This window comes from Cygnus atratus, chromosome 1 (assembly GCF_013377495.2).
Source record: "Cygnus atratus isolate AKBS03 ecotype Queensland, Australia chromosome 1, CAtr_DNAZoo_HiC_assembly, whole genome shotgun sequence".
In the NCBI taxonomy this organism is placed as follows: domain Eukaryota; kingdom Metazoa; phylum Chordata; class Aves; order Anseriformes; family Anatidae; genus Cygnus; species Cygnus atratus.
In genome coordinates this window covers 118,225,958-118,249,042 of record NC_066362.1, presented here as the reverse complement: position 1 = coordinate 118,249,042, position 23,085 = coordinate 118,225,958, and the positions used below count along the sequence as shown (strand labels likewise).

Sequence of the window (23,085 nt, the reverse complement as noted above, 5' to 3'; positions counted from 1 at the left end):
GTAGCAGTGCTGCTTGCCAAGTTGATGGTATCAGTGAGTCTGGAGTAGTTAGTTGCCTGTGAGGTTTTTTCAGTCTCTTGCTGTTTGGTTCCATCTCAAATGAACAAATGAAAAGGGCAGCTTTATGGTTTTCCCCCTTGCCCCATCCATTTTCCTTCACTTTTTTCTATTGTATTCCTTATTATGGCACAATTAGAAGGATTTTATGGCTTTTCCTTCTATTTGAATATATGATAAGCATGCTAGAAGGCCAGTCTCCATAGTACATCAGACAGAAGACAGTGCATATGTATGAATTGTGCATGCTGTGTGTTTCATACAGCAAGTAAAGCTTGCCTGTAAATGCATGCATGCTTGCATGCCTGTCCATATCAGAGTTGCTTGTGTTTAAAAACCACAGGACAGCAGGTTAGTGTAGGAAACCTGTGATTGTAAATGTATTCTGAAGAGATGTAAGAAGTCTGAAGGAGAAGACTCAGGGAAAAAGAAATCTATTACAAGTCATATATTTAAAACTGTTTAGCGAGCCTTAAATGAAATATTGTAACATTAAGAATATTATAAATATATGAAAGACTTGTAAGTTGGTTATATTTTCTAGTTTAATTTCTTTCTTCTAAAGAATCTTTAATGCTTCAACTAAGAAATTTGCTAGTACAGAGGGGAAGACTTATGTTTGTTACGTAGACTGATTTTTTGTCTAGCCACTGTTCTAGTTGCAGAGTAGAAGAAAGTGGTGTAACCTTAAGATTAAAGAGAGTTCTATGATTTATAAAAAGTGTGGTAATTTTAACAATTAATGTTCAGGTGAAATATTTGTTCTGTTAAATGGCAGCATGATGCAGACTAATACTAATTTTATACAACTGTCCTCTACTGCAACTGATAGTCTAATACTTCTATAACTAAGTAATTTTTCTAATCACGTTTTGCTGTTTTTTCTTAGCTTGTGAAGCGCTTACAGAATGGGAATATCTACCACCTGTAGGGCCTCGACCGCCAAAGGGATTTGTAGGATTAAAAAACGCTGGTGCCACTTGTTACATGAATTCTGTCATTCAGCAGCTGTACATGATTCCAGCCATCAGAAATGGGATTCTTGCAATTGAGGGCACGGGCAGTGATGTAGACGATGATATGTCTGGGGATGAAAAGCAGGACAATGAGGTAAATTTAATTACATACAACTTGCTAACATCTTTAAAATAAAAAAATATTTTTGATGAAAAACTTGTAATAAATCTAAGTGACTAATCGTTTTGCTTTCCATTGCTAGCAGTGGGGACAATAGCATGATATTTCTTACTTGAGTAGGCTTTCTGTCAGAGGGGCAGTTGAACAGATTCAAGTAGCAGGGTTTGCACAATTCGTTCTCATAGACCAGTACTTGAAAGCACCATACACTGCTTCTGTCACCAGAGCTCCACTAATGCATACAAACATATTGTTTGCTTCTTCATTGTGGGTATATGAAACACCTTAGATTGTTAAAAATAAAAAAGGGATATAACCAGCTATGAAATAGCTACATATCAAAACTAATTGCATGGATTTTTTTCTGCTTTTCAGAGCAATGTTGATCCACGAGATGACGTGTTTGGCTATCCACATCAGTATGAAGACAAACCAGCACTGAGTAAAACAGAAGATAGAAAAGAGTATAATATTGGAGTTCTGAGGCATCTCCAAGTAATTTTTGGTCACTTAGCAGCATCCAGGCTACAGTACTATGTACCAAGAGGGTTTTGGAAACAATTTAGGTAAATAGAAAATTTATTATTGATGTCTGTTTGCTGGAACACTGAAATAACCCAAAACAAATTGTAGTAGAAGAAATGTTAAAAGTGTAAATTAGTAGAATTTCTGCAACTTTATATCTGTTACCCTACCTTTTCACTATTCTGTAGAAGTCTGTTAATAAGCCAAAATGTACAGCAAGATAATTTTAATTCTGTCAGTTCTTGAGCTTGATATTTAATCTTTGAATTAAGTATTGAAGTTTGCACACACAAGCTGTTTTCTGCTTATCAGTGAATGAGTGTCAGGAACAGAGTGACAGTTGATATACTGCCTCACAAACCAGTAGTTTTACTCAGTCAGGAGGAAGGATTAGTATCTTAAGTAATTCTTTGTAAAGAAATTGTTGAGGAACAGAATAAAAAGTGTTTGTCAATAATATGCTTTTGCTTTCAGACTTTGGGGTGAACCTGTAAATCTGCGTGAACAACATGATGCTTTAGAATTTTTTAATTCCTTGGTGGACAGTTTAGATGAAGCTTTAAAAGCTTTGGGCCATCCAGCAATGTTAAGTAAAGTTTTAGGAGGGTCCTTCGCCGATCAGAAGATTTGTCAAGGATGCCCACATCGGTAAGTGTTTTCAGATTCTTTCGTATAGAAAAATAACCTATGTTTTTATATGAAAACTATAATGAAGATGCAGTAAAGCAGACAACCTTATAAAAGCGAGTGGAGAATCAAGATTGTTGTTTTTTTTTTAAGCTCATAGAAATTGCTATCTTGTTTTTCCACAGCCTTAAAATTAATTTAATTGTCTTGAAATGATTTGAAATAACTATTATTGCTTCTACTTAACCAGTTTGTATGTGAAGCATTGTGTATTGATTAGGGGAGGAAAAGATACAGCTTTTTCATATTAAAAGTGAAAACACCTTAGGGACCAAATGCAATGTATAAAATTCTGTGACATGGCCAACAGCTGTTGCTCTTTTCTATCTTCTATAGTGTGCAGATAGAGCTGACCCAAGTATGAACTTTTTTTTCCAATGAGTAAAACTCCATTTGTACTCAGTGTGTAAGGTGTAGTTAAGCAGAGTGATTTAGAAAGTTTCCCTTCTGATTTCTGTTGTATTTTTTTTTAATAAAATTTGAATATGGAAATACTGGAAGTTCAGTTTCATGTAGAGTATGTATTAAAAACACAGAGCAGACTGAATATCTCTAGCCTGCTATCTTGTTGATGATGGTGATAAATGACAAATGATCAGGCATTGTAGGCATCATAATGTTTTACTTCTCTAGACTTTTTCTTCTGTATCCTACGGAGATAGGTGATCAGAATCATATGCAAAATTCAAGACAGTCTGATGGATTTGTTCTTTCAACAGTTGGCTTTATTATTGAGTTATATTTGGCATTGCTAACAGTTGGCCTTCTTACTGTTCACTAGCTCTTTCAGATCATTTGTGACTTTTACACAAGATAAATCTCTATATGCATTACTATTGCAAGTTCTCTTCTTTGTGGAAAATCGACCATCTAGCCTTGTCCTTCAATTAGCAAATAAAAACCAGTGAAGAACACTGATACAAACTGATTTTGTTGTGATAATCTTTCGACTTCAGTTGAGCTTGTATGTGAATTATAAGAACTTCTAAATGGAATCCCTTTAAGTTTCATGGTTTAAAATATATGACTAGAAATAAGTTGAATACCGTGAGATAAAAATGAAAATGTGGATTTCATTTTGTGTGTAATGACTAATAAATAGAAGATAAAGATGTGAAGCATCCTGAGTAACCATTCGTTCCTGATGTTATGTACTATCTCTGTTATGTACTACTTTTCTTTTTGGAACTCTACTGAATTTGCATAACTGTACTTCTTAATAAAAATGTAGCCTGCTTGTAGTTTTGGAAGGGGAAAACTGATGATTAATTTAACTAGTGGAGTATGGCAGATTAACAGCTTCTCTTTTTTTTTGTGAGTTACTTAACAGTGAATGAATATTACTGTTTTGTTTGGTTGAAGTGTTTCTAAATATTAATTTGTTCACTGTTATAAAACCCTTTGTATGTTTGATTGTTTATCAAAGAAACAGGCCCTGTAGAGTTATGTTTGAATAGACACGACCTTTTTAATTTTTCATTGCTTGTTTCTCTATTCAAAAAACAAATAAATCCATTCATGTCCAAGATGCCTTAACTAGTTGTCTCTCAGGCATTTCTGGTTCATTGTTTTGAGCTTGTTAAAAGGTTGTATCAGAACACAGTAAAAAGTTAGACATAAGTATTCAAAGTGGTGTTTATGAAGACAGCTATTTAGTTTTGTTCAGTTAGAAAAATTAAAAGGCATGTTTAAAATCTGTTTCAAACTGTCGTGTTTAGGTGTGATATGATATTTGTGTTTATTAGTCTAATTCCTGACAGCAAAGGTCAGCGATTGAAACCAGTATCCCTAGATTTGTATTACAGTACTCTACTTTGCTCTCTGTACTTCTCTACTGGCTCAAAGATGCTGAGAGTCTGTCATGATACCTTAGCTGCTTTAAAAACAAGATGTGCTAAAAGATTCAACTTCCACAATCTTTTCATCAAACTTAGAAGACAAGCAAGCATTTGCAGTCTTCATATAGTAGCTATGGTTAGTGTAGATTTAAAAATACAATGTGCAGATACAATAATGTAATTGTAGGAAGACTGCAATTTAAAAAAAAAAAAAGAGTTCAGGTCTTTTTTAACTGTTTAACCCCTTTTGCCAGAGGTTGACATCAAATGCTGAATAACCCATTTGCAGTAGGGTACTATGTGGCAGCATCAGCGTAAGTTGAATATGTTTTCTCTTATTGAGAATATGCCTTATTAATAAGTTGAATATGGATATGAATATGGATAAGAATAAGTTGAATATGCCTTTCTCTTATATCTGCCTATTCATTGGTAGGTATGAATGTGAGGAATCCTTCACAACTCTGAATGTAGATATAAGAAATCACCAAAACCTTCTTGATTCTTTGGAACAGTATGTCAAAGGAGATTTATTGGAAGGTGCAAATGCATATCATTGTGAAAAATGCAACAAAAAGGTAATGATTCCTTATATATTAAACTTGTATACAAATGTATGGCTACAGCTGTTCCAGGTTCAGTCGTGGTTTGTGTTCAGGAAAAAGTTATCCTTTAATTTACCAAATTTAGTTGTTGATAAAAGCATATGAATGGGAACTAAAGAGCTGATAACTGCTAATGTTTTGTATTTTTTTAGGTTGATACAGTCAAACGCTTGTTGATTAAGAAGTTGCCTCCTGTTCTTGCGATCCAGTTGAAACGATTTGATTATGACTGGGAAAGGGAATGTGCAATCAAGTTCAATGACTATTTTGAATTTCCAAGAGAGCTGGACATGGAACCTTACACAGTGGCAGGTGTAGCTAAATTGGAAGGGGATGATGTAAATCCTGAAAATCAAATAATACAAAATGAACAGTCGGAAAATGAACACTCTGGGAGCACAAAATACAGGCTTGTTGGTGTACTTGTACACAGTGGCCAGGCCAGTGGTGGACATTATTACTCTTACATTATCCAGAGGAATGGTGGAGATGGTGAGAAAAATCGGTGGTACAAATTTGATGATGGAGATGTGACAGAGTGTAAAATGGATGATGATGAAGAAATGAAAAATCAGTGTTTTGGTGGAGAATACATGGGAGAAGTATTTGATCACATGATGAAGCGTATGTCCTACCGACGCCAGAAGAGGTGGTGGAATGCTTATATCCTTTTTTATGAACGTATGGACACGATAGACAAAGACAATGAACTAATAAAATACATTTCGGAACTTGCTATCACCACTAAACCCCATCAGATTAAAATGCCATCAGCCATTGAAAGAAGTGTCCGGAAGCAGAACGTGCAGTTCATGCATAATCGTATGCAGTACAGCCTAGAATATTTCCAGTTCATAAAGAAGTTGCTCACTTGTAATAGTGTCTACTTAAATCCTCCTCCAGGTTAGTATGTGAGTGCCATAATTATGAATTAATTTCTTGCAAGGAGAGTTCTGATTACATTGTCAAGAATTTGTCTAGTCAATGAAAATTTTACACATTCTGCTTTGAATACCTTCTGGATTTCTGCAGTTAGACATCTGTTGCCGAGTTGGTCATCAGTGATAGCATGTATGAATATTGAGCAAAAAACACTCCGATAAACTGGCAACCGTTGGTCAGTTTATGTACTAAGTTACATTAAAGTACTTACGTTTGAGGGGTTCTGCTGAAGACAGTTCTTGCAGGTGAGATGCTGAAAGATTTCTAAACATCAGTAACATGTAACAGAAGGTTTGCGTATGCCTGTCTTAAAGCTTGTTTTCAAATGATACGTTATAGAAGCTAAGGCAGTTTTGATGTTTCCTATTAAAATTTGAACACCGTGCCAGACAAAATATTAATCTGGAATCTGTTAAATTATTAAAACTAAATCACTTTTACTTTGTCTACATGTGAGCATTTTGTTTTTTCTTTAGGACAAGATCATCTGTTGCCTGAAGCAGAAGAAATAACTATGATTAGTATTCAGCTTGCTGCTAGATTTCTCTTCACCACAGGATTTCATACAAAGAAAATAGTCCGTGGCCCTGCTAGTGATTGGTATCTTATCTTTTTAACAACAATTATAGTTTTTGGAAGTTCAGTGTCTGTTAAAAGATCCTAGTTGTATATACATGACAATAAAAGGTGTTAGTGGTCCGTCCGGTCTTCCACCCCTCCCCCAAATGTGTGGTCAAACTAAGCTGCACATGAAAAAGGGGGAAAATACTGGGAAGAAAATGAGCCTTAAAATAAGCTGCTGAGCTGAGCAGCTTTGAATTTTTTTTGTTTTATTTTTTTAATAGAGCTTAAATCTGCTTTTTCATCTGTGATAATAGAGTCTACATTTTTAGAGCAAAATAATAGATTGTGAATTTTGACTTCAATTCAGAATGGTTTGTTCATAGTTCAATTAGTTTTAAACAAAGCTCTTTTCAACCCAGTTATGCAGCTTATATTTGTGTTCTGTTTCTGAAAGTCTGTTACTTTCGTACTCTGCTAAAAGAGTCTAAAGTTTCAGAGTGCTTATATATGCTGCTAAGGGGCCTGTGATTCAAATCTGTGTGGGCTATAACAAACTGCAATAGCCTTACAGCACCACAGCATTTTCACCACAGTCATTCTTTGAACTGTTACTTGGTTCAGGGGAGATGAGAGTGGGTTACTACTGGCAGAGCTAGGGAGAAAATTTAGTATTCGTGATCAGTAGTTTTATCAGAAACTAGTAAGTAGTTCTGTAATACGTGGCAAATGTGTGCCTCGCTTTCATCTCCAACAGCAATTTTCAGAGCAGCTGTTACCCCTGTTATTTTAAGAGATCAAGAGGTGTTCATGTATTTCTGCAGAGAGGACAGAAGTTTCACAAGACCTCTCCAAGACAGATATTTTACTCTTCTTTTTTTAATGATCTGTAAATGAGAATATAAATTCCTGATAGGAATAACATGCTTGGTTATGAGTCTTACGCACAGCTTGTGAAGTCCACCTCAAACATTCTCTGCCATTCACTCTCCCCCGTTTCCAATCCAGAGGGAATAAGGGCTGCCTGTTTAGGACTGTGTTGAGTAGTAGTTTGGAGGTTAGGGAACGTAATCCTTTCTTCATTCTTATGGATGGTAGAAGTGAAATGCTACAGTTTAATACCCTTTTTTATTGATTTTTTGTGTGACTGTAAAAAAGTATTACTATAAGAACTACGGTTTATCTGATTGTAAACATTTTGTGAGTAAGAATGTTTGGAGGTCACCTTTAATGTGTATTTTCAAATTCTGCAAAAAGAATACATCTTTCAATTTATTAGTGTCATGATCTCTAAGTTGTATCATTTATTTTCAGGTATGATGCATTATGCATCCTTCTTCGTCACAGCAAGAATGTACGCTTTTGGTTTGCACACAATGTCCTTTTTAATGTTTCAAACCGCTTCTCTGAGTATCTTTTGGAATGCCCTAGTGCTGAAGTTAGGGGTGCATTTGCAAAACTTATAGTATTTATTGCACATTTTTCATTGCAAGATGGACCATGTCCTTCACCTTTTGCCTCTCCTGGACCTTCCAGTCAGGTATTTAATTTTCTAATGAAAAGCTTTTGAAACTTGTTCTTATTTCTTCATTGTAAGTGTTTAATATAAGCTAATTCTGGAATAGTTGCATTAATGTTTACAGGAAAACTGTTCTACGTACTGTTATGCAACTCAACCAGTTTATGTGAGAGGTGCTGTCAGAGGGGTTCAGTTCTACCTCATTTGTAAATCTCTGTCAAGACTAAGTAGCGAGAACTTTGAGTTTAGTTGGAAACATGAAACTACAAAATAAAAGGAATGGCTTATAATTAGGTAATGAGAAGGAAAGCGAACCCTTGTTTTCCATTTAGATTTTTTTAAAAAAGAGGAGTTACCTAGAGTACTTTCCCTGTATTCTGCAACACTGAAATAATCAAAAGTTTTAACTTTGCATAGGAGTAGAAAGTGAATTGTCTACTTTTATACGCCTAGAACTGCTAAACAAAACACAAAAAAAGGCCAAAATGTTAATGTTGTAGTTGGCATAACAGTGTTCTTGTTTGCACTGTATTGAAATTGAACGGTATTAAAATCTAAGGGAAAAAAATAAGCTTTTATGAGCCTTTGCTTCGTCATATTTTTAAGGTTTTTAATGTCTACAGTAAGACACTTACTTCATTTGTATTGTTCCTTTTTTTTCAGAGTATTTTCACTACTGTATCCAGCAAAAGAATTAGTTTTATGTTAAGGTTACATATATTTTGATAGTGGGTTGTTTGGAGTTTTTTGTTTTGTTTTGTGGGAGACATTTGAGATAAACCTGTAGGTATGATTTGGTTGTTTATTTTATTCTGTGAAATTCACAGTGCATGTGCTTCTTCAGTTAGAAACTTCTATACGTGCATAATTTCTCAGACTTGTATGATACTTAGGGATGCAAGTCTTATTCCTTGTATATCTATCTTACTAGTATATTATCATGTTGCTGTGTTCAGGACTTTCTGTGTGAGGTACAGAAGACAAGCTGCTAGTATTTTAAGTCCCTTCTGTTTGGCAGCAGCCCATGCCTTTTAACTCTTGCTTTCTGCCGTAGTAGAAAGTATAAACTAAATAAAGATTTTACAGGTTCAACTGCTAATAATAAAACTTTTTTTATAGGCTTATGATAACTTAAGTTTAAGTGATCACTTACTGAGAGCGGTACTAAATCTTCTTAGAAGGGAAGTATCTGAACATGGACGCCATTTGCAGCAGTATTTCAATCTGTTTGTGATGTATGCCAATCTAGGTAAGCAAATCACACACGCTTTTTCTGATGTACTGTAATAAACTGTTTTTTTACTAATTTCTCAGTTTCCCAGGTAATTGCATGAGGATCCAGTTTCTCAGCTTCGGGTAGATTGTTGTTATGAGGTGTCTCATAAATTCTCTCTAGAGAATCTGTGCTCTTCCAGTTTAGGATTTGGAGCTTTTGTCTTCCTGCCAACTTTGGAAGACTAACACAAGAAGCTTGGAGCTATGAGAGTGTGTCCTTCTAAAAGATTGTGGGGGTGAAAATACATGGCAAGAGACATTATGCTTCATTCAGGTTTCTTTGCAGGGAGGTCATGAGATCCAAGAAGCATGTGGGACTGTCTTAACTTTTGAAACTGAAGAAGTTGAGAAAGGTGAAAGTTCAGAAAAGAGAGGGATGATTTTTCCATAAAGAAAATGGAGTAGTGCAGCTGGTCATGCTTTATCTGTGTGCTCCAGTTGTGCCCCTTTGATACTAATTTCTGTAGTTAACCAAGGAACTTCACAGCTACAAATGCAAAACTCTAGCTCTGCAACTGTCTTCCCTTTAAAACCTCTTTGTGAGACTGAGGAAATAGCTTAATCTGTGCTTGTTCTTAGACATCATTGCTTGCCAGAATGCTTTCAACATAGACATCATATGAGGTAAAAGAATGCAACAATCAGGAAATTCCACTCTAAGTTTATCAAGTATTGCAGTTCATCCAAAATAAACACAGGCAAGAAAAGCCAGTGTTTTTGCAATATAGGAAGGCTTAAGTAGAGTTCTCCCAGGCTTGGGAAAGTGTTTCTTTTCTTAAATAGTAGTGTCCTACATTTTCTGATGAAAGATTAAATTAGAAATTGAGTATGATTGCATATTAATATATAAGTTTGATTAGCATCTTTGAATGCAAGGCTAGTAGGACGGCCTGTATTTGCAGATGCTACATTGAAGACCCATTACACGCAAGCTGAAATATAACTGACGTGAGATGATTTTCAGTTTTGTAGTGACGGATGTGAAATACTTGCTGTGACCCCTACAGCATCAGTCATTTCTGCTGTGGGTCTTAATTATATCCAGCACTACAGAAATAGTAATAGGTATGGATTTAAAAGTATAAAAAACTTGTAACAAATTCTGGATTGTGTAGGTTCTTTGCATAGAAAGTCACTAGCCCATATGCTAAGAGTAGGATAAAATAATATCCAAAGTAATTATTCAAAACAAAGATAATTTTTGCTTTTAAACTGAGATCAGTGTTACTCGCATTCAGATGAACGGCTGTATCACTTTTTCTTATAGCATTACCAGCACACTGAAAAATAATGCTAAGCTGTTCCTCAGGTGGGTTAAAACATTGCTGCTTTATATATTTGCTCTCAGGAAGAGCAATTAAGAGGATTAAAATGTTAGTCAAATGAATAAAGGATTGTTTCTGCACTCCAAGATGGATGAGGGTAGCCACAGGTTCAGACCTAGTGAATTGTCACCAACCTCTACATTTTACTCTTCCCAGTTATGAGGGTCTTCTATCAAGGGCCGTTTTTCTTTCTCATGTGATAACATAAGTAACAAAGTGTCTTTCTCTACAGCAAGTTCTACCCAAGATATGGTATTATTTATAGTGATAGTCTATTAGACCCTCTCTCTTATTCTAATATAAGATATTCTCATCCTTTTGTGTCAAGTAGTGTGAAGTGAGAAAATCTGTTCCCCTGGAAAATCTACAAAATTTTGTAATACGTATTGAACAGCTCATCCATTGCTGGTTATCACCTCATGCAGTCTATAAATCTGAGGTTCTGTTGGATTCCTTTGTGGCTAAAGTGTTAAGTAAATGTATCAATCCAAACGGTTATTTCAGTGTTCCCACATAGGATTGCCACAAACATACACACACAGTTTTGGAAGTTCTTTAAAATTGTCTACCCACACAAAAGGAATTTAGTATTTAAAGATAACCCTAGGTAATCATGTTAATTTAATTTCATCTATGATGTACGATATTTTGATATAGTTTGTCTATCAAAGCATTCTCTGTCAGGCAGTGTTCCGTCATGACCCCCAGAATGGACTTAATGTCACTATAGAAAAGAGATGCAATTCTTCTGCTGTAACTTACTTTTTCTGAGTTCTCCGCGTCATTCAGTGCATTTTGCGTTATTTGGTGCATTTGAAGGCTCTGACTAGGAAAGCACTCAGAGTCCAGATGGGAAAGCATAACCTAATTTTATTTCTGGGGCTGATTGTTATCCCAATCTACTCTTCAAAGACAAACACAGAAATACTAAGCAGTTTAAGGCAGCCAGTTGTGCTTGTCTTACTACTGTTAACTGAAAGCGTCTGTATGGATGTGGAGTGCTCATTCAGCAAAACCTACAATACATCCTTTCTGCGACGCCCCAAGTTCTGTGAATAAGAGTAAATTGACGTTTCGAGAAATCAAGTAATTCACAGCAATGCGAGAGAGAGGTCAGTTCTATGGAGAATGTGACTACAAAACTATCTAGCATAACCAAAAATACTGTAAAACAGCTCTAATGTGCTATCTGGGTTCCTTCCTCTTATTAGAAAGATGGTATGTAAGGTTCAGTTGTATTTCAGATTAAGAAAAAACTTTGCTAATGTATGAGAAAGCATGACTTTTTAACCAAACTGAGAAACAGAATATAAGATCAGAAGGGTCATTTCTGGTTTAATGGTAAGTATGTGCAAGGTACTTTTGCAGTGAAACCAACTGATTGTTTGAATTAGTTGGATTGTTGGTTGGCTTTGCAGGTTTTTTTCATTTTGTTTTTTCTCTCCTTTAATTGATTTCTGTCACTCTTATTTACGCTTACTGCATAGTATGCCACGGTTGGAAGGGTCTTAAATTTGTAACTGATGCATCTAGGTTATGATGGGCAAATCATGAAATATACAGTGTAGGGTGTTCATCCTCTCCTGGGCCTCACTATAAACACTTATTTTAAAAAAAAAAAAAAAGAATTACTTTTTGTCCCAGAAGACTTCTCTGAAACTTTGCTATTAACACAAATGCTAGTTACTTAAGTGTTAATGAGCGCTATTAAGAAATTGTAGTCATTTACTGCTCTTCTTCTTTGTGATTTTTTTCAGCTGAACATAATTTCCTTGTGCATCTTACCGATTTTCTTTTTCAGAAAGCATAACGATGATAATAAAGACCAGCAGCTGAGAAGTTATCAGTTGTGTAGTTATTTTTCTGAAAAAATGTATTGTCAGTGCTAAAAATGGGATTTTTTCTTAATTATTTTTTTTCCCCCGTAAAGGTGTAGCAGAGAAGACACAACTTCTGAAACTAAATGTTCCTGCAACCTTCATGCTTGTGGCTCTGGACGAAGGTCCAGGCCCTCCAATTAAATACCAGTATGCTGAACTGGGGAAGCTATACACTGTTGTGTCACAACTGATCCGTTGTTGCAATGTGTCATCACGGATGCAGTCTTCTATCAATGGTACAGTAAATTTTACGTTTTCCTTAGGTTAATTGAGTATATCAATAAATGTCTTTTGTGCATATTTTGTTAACTGTGTATGAAAAGGATCAGCTGGAAAAATGTTTGACTTTTATGTGTAGCAAAACCTTGTTTAAAGGCAGAAATGTTTGTTTTAGACAAAACTGATTTTGTATACTGACAAACTGAAAAAGCAGATGAGACAAACCTTGGCTTACTACTTTAAGATATGGGCAGACATCTAAATAGTGAAGTATTTTGCATCAGCAAAAAACTACTAATGATTTAGTTTAATAGTTTAAACTCATTGCAAAGACTTGCATAAAGGTATTTTGATTCTGAGTAGAAAATAATAAATTACTTTCATGTTACCATTACAAAGTAATCTGTACAGGAAAAAAATATACCAGGTTCTGAAGTACCTAATAGCATTTATTGGTAAAGAGATATTGCTTTGGATAGCTCTTGAAAATATCCACTTGGTGCTCATTTGCAGTCAGAAAGACAAACAGAAGCCACCACTTTCATTTATAAAAGATTAAGAATCAGCTAGAAATTAGTCTACCACAGTATAAATCATTAATATCCCCACTAGGTGAAGAGAATGCACAGTTACTTTTGAGAAATGGTGACAGAATATTCGGCTATGTGAATTTTATAGCCTGTGTATGTACGTGTTCTATATTAAGCATAGTTTAGAAAACCTAATTAGGAGTCCATAGAGAAGCTATTTAACGGTAAAGTCATTACAGCTCAATGCGTCAGGCTGTAAAGTCAATAGGCTAGAATGTGCTATAGTAAGATTAATGAACTGAAAAATTTACTGTGCTATAATAAGCTGCAGAATCATTTGGTGACTTTGATTTGGTTTTGTTTCCAGTGTATTTTTTGAGGATAAGACGAAAAGATACTCTACCGATGAAAATGAGTCATATGTTCACTGTATTCTTAATGTTGTACTTAAAAAAAAAAAAAAAAAAAAAAAAAAACGTTTTGTATGAACATTACTATGTTTATTAATAATCATTACTGTTTTCAGAGTAAATTTATTTTATGCTTTAGCATTGTAAGCTGGGAAAGTTCTTCCTTGGACTTCTAAGCATCCTCCTATAATAAGTGAAAATACAACACTATTAAATCAGGAAACATCAGGAGCAAATCAACGGTCTCTCTACACAAAATGAAGCTTACTAAATAAGCTATATTAATTTTGATTCTTTCATTAATACTTTTTTATCTATGCTTTAGAGATTCAAACTGGAGTGTTTTATTATAGATATTCCCATTGCCTAGTGAAGTAAATAGACTTAATATGTCTTAAAATGTGATAGGCTTGGGCTGTGTTACACAAGGTTTGAAGCAGATTAAGAGGATTCCACTGAGGAAACTCCCAATAATTCCTCCTCTTGCATGTGGATGTGTTTCCAGCTGTTCTGCACTGATTGTCACTGCATACTCTTTTCTGAGAGGAAGTAGTAGTTCTCTTGGGCAGCAAGAGTTGAGCTTCACAACCAGAAAACTGAGTTATTTCATACCATAGTATTTTTCAAAGCAAATTGACTGCTAAATGTACTTCTCCTGTGTTTTTTTTTTTTATTGATTAGTTACAGCAACTTATAGTTTGTTGTCTCTACACACCGAAAGTGTTTTGGTACCTTTTCATCTGGAATAACTGCTTGTTCCAGGTAATCCTCCACTTGCCAACCCTTACGGTGATCCTAATTTATCTCAACCTATAATGGCACTTCAGCAGAACGTAGCAGACATTTTGTTTGTGAGAACCAGTTATGTGAAGAAAATTATTGAAGATTGCAGCAATTCTGAAGAGACCATCAAGTTGCTTCGTTTCTGCTGTTGGGAGAATCCTCAGTTCTCTTCCACTGTCCTCAGTGAACTTCTCTGGCAGGTAAAAATAAATGTTGGGAGGAAGATGGGCATATGAATGTGTATGATGCAAGATCTATATGTATAGGAATGTAATACTATTAAATACTGAGTTCCATAGGATAGTATCTTCTGTCACTATTTTTTACTCTTCGGTATGCATCATAGTGGAATATTAAAATAAATCCTTTTATAAATCTAGGAAAGCAATCAACCATTTTTGAGTTAGGAACACAGTGTTAAGTCCCTCAGGGCTCCATATTTGTTCCTCAGGGATCTGCATTAGGACTGGTGCTGTTTAATATTTTGGTACTGTTTAGTGTTTTCATTTGTGACGTGGACAGTGAGATTGAGTGCACCCCCAGCAAGTTTGTGGATGACACCAAGCTGAGTGGTGCAGTTGACACTTCAGAGGGGAAACAATGTCAGAGGGACCTGAACAGGCTTGAGAGGTGGGCCTATGTGAATCTCATGAAGTTCAGCAAAGCCAAATTCAAGGTCCTGGGTCAGGACAATCCCAAACATCAGTACAGGCTGGGTGAAGAATAGATTGAGAGCAGTTCTGTAGAGAAGCACTTGCGAGTACTGGTGGATAAAAAGCTCAACATGAGCCAGCAGTGCATGCCTGCAGCCCAGAAGGCCAACTGCGTCCTGGGCTGCATCAAAAAAAATATGGCCAGCAGGTAAAGGGAGGTGATGCTCCCTCTCTACTCCACTTGTGAAACCCCTCCTGGAGTGCTGAATCTGGGTCTGAGGCTCCCAGCGTAGGAGGGGGACGTGGACCTGTTTGGAGCAGGTCCAGAGGAGGGCCACAGAAATCATCAGAGGACTGGAGCACCTTTCTGTGAAGAGAGGCTGAGAGAGTTGGAGTTGTTTGGCTTAAGGAGAAGGCTCTGGGGGAAGACCTTATAGCAGACTTCCAGTACTTAAAGGGTATCTGCAAGAATGATGGGGGAGGGATTTATTATCAGGGCCTGTAGTGATAGGACAAGGTGTAATGATTTTACACTAGAAGAGGGGAGATTTATATTAGATACTAGAAATAAATTCTTCACGGTAAGGATGGTGAGGCGCTGGAACAGGTCACCCAGAGAAGTTGCAGATGCCCTATCCCTGGGAGTATTAAAGGCCAGGTTGGATGGGGTTTTGGGCAGCCTGGTCTGGTGGGAGGTGTCCCTGCCCATGGCAGAGGGGGTTAAAACTAGGTTATCTTTAAAGGTCCTTTCCAAATCAAACCATTCTGTGATTCTAAATAAGTAGGCTGGGGTGTAATGTAAGTGCATTTCATTCAGCTTTTCTCTCATTATCGATGAAATGTCTTCTTTCAATAGAATCAAAATTTAGCATTATTTCTTAAGATCTCCCTTGTATTTATTTTCAGTATGTATATAAGGTGCTTTTTTTTTTTTTTCCAAGTCTGCAAAACATACTTGGCTTCAGGCTCAGGAAAGAATCATTATTTGGGGCTGTTTTGTTTTTCCTTTGTAATCTCTGTAGGATTAATCACAGTCTTCCACTCCAAATAAGGCTTGTTTTTAACTTTCATTAGCTAGTCTTAAATTAGTGCATTTTTTTCTACGTAAACATAAAGTTTTCTGTGTCTGTTTGGCACTTGAAACATCATAATAAAATCACTTTACTAATATTTTACTTAGCCATATATTTTGTGGTTTAGTATGGACTTGAACATACTGTCTAAAAGTAGCAATATTAGTGGAAAATACTGTTTTATAATTTTGTGTTTCTAAAAGTATTTTTCACAGTAGCTTCTCTGGCATCTCATGATTGGTCCAGATGCTTCAGATCAATTGTGTTAGAAACTCATGATAAAACACTTGTCCTTTACAAAACCTGCTATGTATTAAAGAAAAAAACACCTACCAGCATTTAAACTAATAATAAAGTATGCATTGTATCTTGAAATATTCCTTAAGTAACAGTAAACTTCACATAAATTGTGTTCTTGTATTGCACCACGTAATCTACACGCTTCAAAGAATGCTTTCTTGTGTTCTCTGCATTTTTACTTTTTAAGGTTGCGTATTCATACACATATGAGCTTCGACCTTACTTGGATCTGCTTCTGCAAATCCTATTAATTGAGGATTCTTGGCAAACTCACAGGTTTGTAGTTACCTGTCTTTTTATAATTCATTATTATGTTTGATACAGACTGTTTTCCCAGTATTTCTGTTGCTAATCTTTTTAAGAGGTTTGTTTTAAATATATATGAACCAAAATACAGGGATAAAGCATTTTTTTTGCATTTTATCTCAAATGTTGAGACAACTTGAATCTACATTTTAACCTGTATCATCCTTACTATTGAGAAATTTCCTACTCAGTCCTATAAATGCAAGGTTGTTCACATTCAGGAGATTCTTACTAATGTGCCAGTTAAGCTAAACACATTGGTATTTTCTGTGAGTTGTTTAGATTGATCCTTGGAAACTTGTCATCTAAGAGGGTTCAATGATGTTCTGGTCTTATTACTAACAAGCACAACAATCGCAGGAGTGATACTGAGACATGGATGAAATGTGAGCCTGGGAGAAAAGCATATTTCATAGACAAAAATATTTTCTACGGTCATATTTCAATAGAATTTTCACTAAAATATTAAATACTCACCCAGGTTCAAACCTTGTTTTTGTATGTCTAGAGAATAAAGTTTTCGAAAGCTGAGTTTAGAAAAGTGTGATTACTACAAATAATGACTATCCAAGAGAATGCATGTTACTTAGAAGTTTTATACAGTAGTAGTAGTAGGTGAGATAACACAAAGTAAATGCTACTTGTCAATATTTTTAAAATATCTCTGTTTCTTAATTAGTGAATTTAGATAATACTGGAATTACTAAATCATTTGCAACCATGTCCCCATATGGCATTTAAAATATTTTAAGTAAGAGCACGCTTAAAAAACTGACAGTAACAGCAAGGGTATTGGAGTCAACTCATATGTAGACTACACTCTTAGGACTATATTCAATTCATTAGTTGCCTAGCGTTACTTCAGAAGATATTCAGAGAGAAGATGGTGATCTGGCTTAGCATACTCCAAAACCTCAAGACTAGGCTGGAAAGATTTCTTCATTTTCTTTGTAGGAATTATTGCTTAGGTAAGGGATGAGAATACATTTTATAAGGGGACTTTCCATAAGAAGTCCTAAGTCCACAGGATGCTGGAGGATGGGCATATTTTAAGAGGTGTGAAGTAAAAAAAAAAAAAAAAAAATTTTAGGGTGGAAATGTAGGTGAGAAGTGTTTGTTTAGGATAGTGCTATGTTAGAAATAATGGAGTATGGAGGAGGTTAAATGTTGCAGTATGACTCGCTATCCTTGAAGATGTACATCACTTTGTTATTCTGGAGACTGCCATGTTAAATATAGTGTTCATTGAAATTGTGCTAGGCCTCAGCAGAGGGGAGTATAAAGTTGCCAACTGCAGTCACCCTCTGATTTTTTGCTGCCACTTCTGGCAGTAGCTTGGAGCACTGGTCCTCTGTCCTGTTCTTAGTTTTGCTCTGATAATCATAGTTTAATAAGTAGTGTAACTACTACATAGTTAAATAGTGTGACCGTCCATAGTAAACAGTAATCTCTTCCAACTTATAGAACATAAGAATCATCTGGTCTTAAACAGCACACATCCTTCAGTTGCTCCTTGTATTGTCTTACTGAGATGTCTGCTGCTGTTCTTTGGTATCAGACCCTCTCATAGATTTCTCTTGATTTGAGAAGTTAACGTTCCAGGACACTCTCCTTGTTGCAACCTCTTTACAGGTAGTTGAAGAGAGCAATGAGGTCTCTCCTCGGTCTATGTCAGACTAAACAACCCCAGTTTCCTCAGCTGCTCTTCATGACTGTTGTTTTCTAGTCCCATCACCAGCTTCGTTGCTCTTCTCTGCACACACTCAAGCAACTTAATATCTTTCTCGTAGTGAGGCCTGGGGACTATTTGCTGATTATTGACAAAGATGAAACAAAAAGAGGTCCACTACTTTTCCTACAATGAACAAAGCTCTTAGAGATGTTGACAGTGTAGGTTCCGTGTCTCCCTCCAATGGTTTTTCAAAGCCAAAAGTGTGTGAATTTGGAAACCCTGCAAGAAGTGAAGATGGAAATTAATTCCCCTACCCATTGTTCAAGAGCAGAAGGCACTTTTACCAAAGTCAGAATATTTAGAATGAGTTATCCCTTTTATAATTGCACTGTAAGTGAAGCCTGAATTCTAACCCTTGATTTTTGTGTTTTGGTTGTTGTTTTTTTTTTTTTTGTAGGATTCACAATGCACTTAAGGGTATCCCAGATGATAGGGATGGACTATTTGACACCATTCAGCGCTCTAAGAACCATTATCAGAAAAGAGCTTACCAGTGTATAAAGTGCATGGTAGCCCTCTTCAGCAACTGTCCTGTAGCCTACCAGATTCTTCAGGTAATAACTTGTTCTGTCTCTTGCTGCTTTTTCTCCAGTTCTGTGTAAAAATAAAATAAAAAATAAATTCAATTTTCATTGACTTGATGAAATTTTGACTTTCAAGTGAAACTCATGCAGACCTTGTAATATCATAAGGTCAATATTTTGAATTGAGAGCAGTTTGATTAAACTTGCATTCATGTGATGCAGCTGCAAACTGCTCAGATTTCATTTCAAATTGGAAGTTTATTTGTGCTAAAAAGAATGTTTGAGGGAGTCTTATAAGCAGCATATTGGTGGCCTGGTGATGTCAGTGGTCTGTTCTCTTGAGCTGATATATAGGAAGATAAATATATTTCTCTTTTGAAATAAAATAATTCTGAAGTATTAACTTTTCATCTGCAGAGCAATGGAGATTTGAAGAGAAAGTGGACCTGGGCAGTAGAATGGCTTGGAGATGAGCTTGAGCGTAGACCATACACTGGCAATCCCCAATACACCTATAATAATTGGTCTCCACCAATACAAAGCAATGAAACATCGAACGGCTACTTCCTAGAGAGATCACACAGTGCTAGAATGACTCTTGCAAAAGCTTGTGAACTCTGCCCAGAGGAGGTAAAGAATTAATTTGACATCTGTTAAAAACTTTGAGTAAAACATTTCTGTAAATAAGCAATCAATAAGGAGTTACACTTTTGTTGGCTTTATTTACATACTCCTGTGTTTTTTTCACTTCTTGTACTGTTTTTACGCACATCTGTCCTGTAAAGAATTAGCAATCTAGAATTAAAATTGACCATTTAAAGTAGATTATGAATTATTAAAAAAAAATCTAATTTTTTCCCAATAATATGTTAATAGTGGGAATTTTTATACAACTAAGCATTATATGTAATAAATACAGTTTTCATACAATACAACAGGACTTGACGCTCTTAAAGGTCTTTTCTAACCTAAATGATTCTGTGATTCTGTAAGTTATAAGAGATACTGGGGACAGGGGGCATGTCTTTTCTTTGAGCATGCCTGAAATGATCAATTGCATATTGGATTGGTTCTGGATAGAATAATCATAGTATGTTTTACCTAAGTAGATAAAATGTTTTTTCAAACTTTAGGAACCAGACGATCCTGATGCCCCAGATGAACATGAGTCTTCTCCACCTGAAGATGCCCCATTGTATCCCCATTCACCTGGTTCCCAGTATCAACAGGTAAAAGCTAGAGAGTTTGACCCTTTATTTAGAGTCCCAGGATAGCTTTTTTAGTTAGCATTCATGATAACTCAAATTACAGGCATTTAGCCAGAAGCATGTTACTATGAAATATCACCCTTGGAGAAATAAAGATTCAGCTCCATTTTGCCAGGAATGATTTCGTCACCAGTTTCATGTGAGAATTTTTGTGTTACCAGATCAGAGATTAATCATCCATAGAAACAGCAGGGGGACAGACATCATCCTAGGCTCACGCATACTAAATCTGATTCTGTCATACTTGTTCATGTTGATATTTTGTGAGTAGTTCTCTTTTTTTCTTTAATTTAGGTCCCAACACCTAATTTTCAGTTTGAGTAATTGGAAGGCTTTCATAAAAAATGAGTGTCTTTGTGATGCGTAACTTGATATGAATACTGATCTCCAAATCTTAAGTACATGCAAAATCTAAATCTGTTTTAGGCTAAGTGGCTGCTTTGTTAATCTACCAGTGGAAAGCCAGATCTGAAAGAAGTCCTAACAAGATTTTTTTAATGGATTTGAGTAAATTAGTAGATCCCCTCCTTAGATGTCATTTTTTCTTTGTTCCAATTAATTTCATATATTCTGAATCTGCTAATTTAATTTCCTCTCCTGCCCAAACCTATTTTCCCTCCATCTTGCTTTCCTTACTTGGTGTTCTCAGCAGAGCAGTTGGTAAGTCATGCAGATTTTCCCACTCCTTTCTGAGCTCCTGAGTTCAGACACATACTGTAACCTCACCATTATCTGTGTGATGTGTTCACTTTCTTGCAATAGACAGCATTTCTCACTAACACGCACAATCCTCATGTTCCTAATTTCTCCACAGTTGTTTAAACTCTGCAAAACAATAGGTAGATAAGATATATTTTCATTTTCCAGCTGTATGTAGACTTTTTAAATTGGGACAGAGTATCTGGAGAAAACAGCTGGTCTAGATTTCATTCAGTTATGTAACATTGAAGTTTGCCCTCTTAAAGATTGAAGTATGCTACACGGATACAGATACGTTTTTTCTATTGTCTTAGGAAAAACATTCACGCTAGTTGAATGTGTCAGTAAGATGTGCACAGGTTAATGCCCAGACCACATAAGCAGCCTCTTCTAGTCTCCTTTTTTTTCTGCTTTTGCTTTGCATGTAAATGTTTTTTACTCAAAGGCTGACATTACTATTTAATCCTTTTAACTTTACAAGTTGAAAGTCTGTTTACGTTCTGTGTAAGTTAAAGGTAAGTGAAGGATGTGATTCAGAGGAATGAAGGAACTGATGTATGTCCATACAGATACTGCTACAGAAGTTCAGTGTGCTTGATGATACTTTTCAGTAGTTTGAATGTAGAGGCGAAAACCAAGGAACTGGTTAGGAAACAATCCACAGGTTTAATGTCTTTTTAAAATGTTTATGTTTTATTACAGAATAACCATGTGCATGGACAGCCATATACAGGCCCGGCAGCACATCATATGAACAACCCTCAGCGAACTGGCCAACGAGCACAAGAAAATTTTGAAGGCAGTGAAGAAGTTTCCCCGCCTCAGACAAAAGATTAGTGAAATGCACATAATCAATTAACTTGCTCCATCAAGACTGTGCACCCAGGCCTTACAGTCCAACCTTTCTCTGTGTCTGGCTAATATTTAAAACTAGAAAAACTATTCCTAATCAACATGGAGTGGAGAGTCTATTCACTGTCTTATCTGCAGAAAATTGCTGTCAATATATAACCCGCCTGCAGTGGAAAGTGTATAGTGTTTTGTAATAAATGGCCTGATGCTAATGTGTAAATGGCAAAGGTGTATATAGTATATTAATGTTTGACTGTTAATTCTTAAGCAAGAAACATTTTTTTTGTCTTGATGAGACTCACAGATCTACAAAAAAAAAATTCTTGATATATCTGCTGCGCTCTGCAACCAGTGTTGCCTGCCTCATGGCAGTTGGATCAACTCCTTTACGAAAAAGCCTATCCATGTCAACCACAAAAATAGTTTCATGTTAATTCTTTGCCACTGGAGTCGATTTTACTATGAGCAACGTAATGGCTGGTAACCTTTTAATTATTTGGTTGATGTGGAAAATTGGTGATGTAACATTGTTTCTAGATCTTTTTTCATTGCCTTTTTCATTCTGGTATTAGGTTAATCACTTTTGAAGCTATAGTTATGCTGTAACATTTAGCATGGCTTCACACCAAGTTAGTGTAGCCAATGAGGGGGAAAAAAAGTGACAGCAGTTGTCCCAATGTGACAACTGTATCGCTCAGAACTTTTTCTTCTTACACCTAGACTATAAAATGGGGAGGGAAAACGTGACAAACAAGTGGTTTTCAGTTTCACATGTGTTCCTCACATCTGATGTTTGACAGTTCTGTCTCTGGGTGGGATAAAGAACACTTAGTTTTCAGTAATAGGAATTTAAAAGATTTAAAACAAATATGCAAAAATTTGCTATGCCAGGATGCCTGGAGCATAATAGACTGTATTTGGTGTGCTTGTTTTGTTTCTTTGGTAGAGCTTATTAGATAAACTTCTAACACTTTCCTTCTACTGCATCCCAGTGAAGTGGAAGTCAACAAAATCACACAGTACTTGTGAGTGCCACTGCACCAAGTTAACTTGCTGGTTTTCTGCTCGTTCACAGTTCTACTTGAAAGCAAGAATTGTCTTAGCTCTTTATCCATATACAGGAAATCTTAACATTAGAAGCAGGGTTTAATTATAAAAGAAACTACTGGTTAGTCAACTGCAATTCTGAGGTATCTCTATTCCAGAATAAACATTTGTTTAAAGACTTCAAGAAACGCATCAGTAAATACTGTATTTAAATGAAAATTGGTAACTTGAATGTGTGTAATTTTTTTGGAACCTGTCTAAAAACCAAATACCCCTGCAAAACAGATACAGCCCACCCTATACTATTTAAATATTTTGCTGTTTTATTTTATAGAAAT

At 35.8% G+C, this 23,085-nt stretch overlaps 1 protein-coding gene across 2 annotated transcripts in view; it reads left to right on the top strand.

The window, feature by feature from the left end:
- The window catches only part of USP9X (ubiquitin specific peptidase 9 X-linked), a 100,474-nt gene extending 78,534 nt beyond the window's left edge, over window positions 1–21,940 (top strand). For both annotated transcript variants that reach the window (XM_035542362.2, XM_035542361.2), the window contains exons 31-45: window positions 947–1,167; window positions 1,570–1,760; window positions 2,194–2,367; window positions 4,681–4,822; window positions 5,002–5,752; window positions 6,268–6,391; window positions 7,667–7,892; window positions 8,991–9,120; window positions 12,402–12,587; window positions 14,273–14,493; window positions 16,507–16,595; window positions 18,755–18,911; window positions 19,299–19,511; window positions 20,015–20,110; window positions 21,551–21,940. In XM_035542362.2, coding sequence (XP_035398255.1) covers window positions 947–1,167; window positions 1,570–1,760; window positions 2,194–2,367; window positions 4,681–4,822; window positions 5,002–5,752; window positions 6,268–6,391; window positions 7,667–7,892; window positions 8,991–9,120; window positions 12,402–12,587; window positions 14,273–14,493; window positions 16,507–16,595; window positions 18,755–18,911; window positions 19,299–19,511; window positions 20,015–20,110; window positions 21,551–21,685 — 3,056 coding nt within the window. In that variant the 3' untranslated portion in view covers window positions 21,686–21,940. The remainder of the gene's footprint in view (window positions 1–946; window positions 1,168–1,569; window positions 1,761–2,193; window positions 2,368–4,680; window positions 4,823–5,001; window positions 5,753–6,267; window positions 6,392–7,666; window positions 7,893–8,990; window positions 9,121–12,401; window positions 12,588–14,272; window positions 14,494–16,506; window positions 16,596–18,754; window positions 18,912–19,298; window positions 19,512–20,014; window positions 20,111–21,550) is intronic.
- Window positions 21,941–23,085: the final 1,145 nt, after the last annotated feature.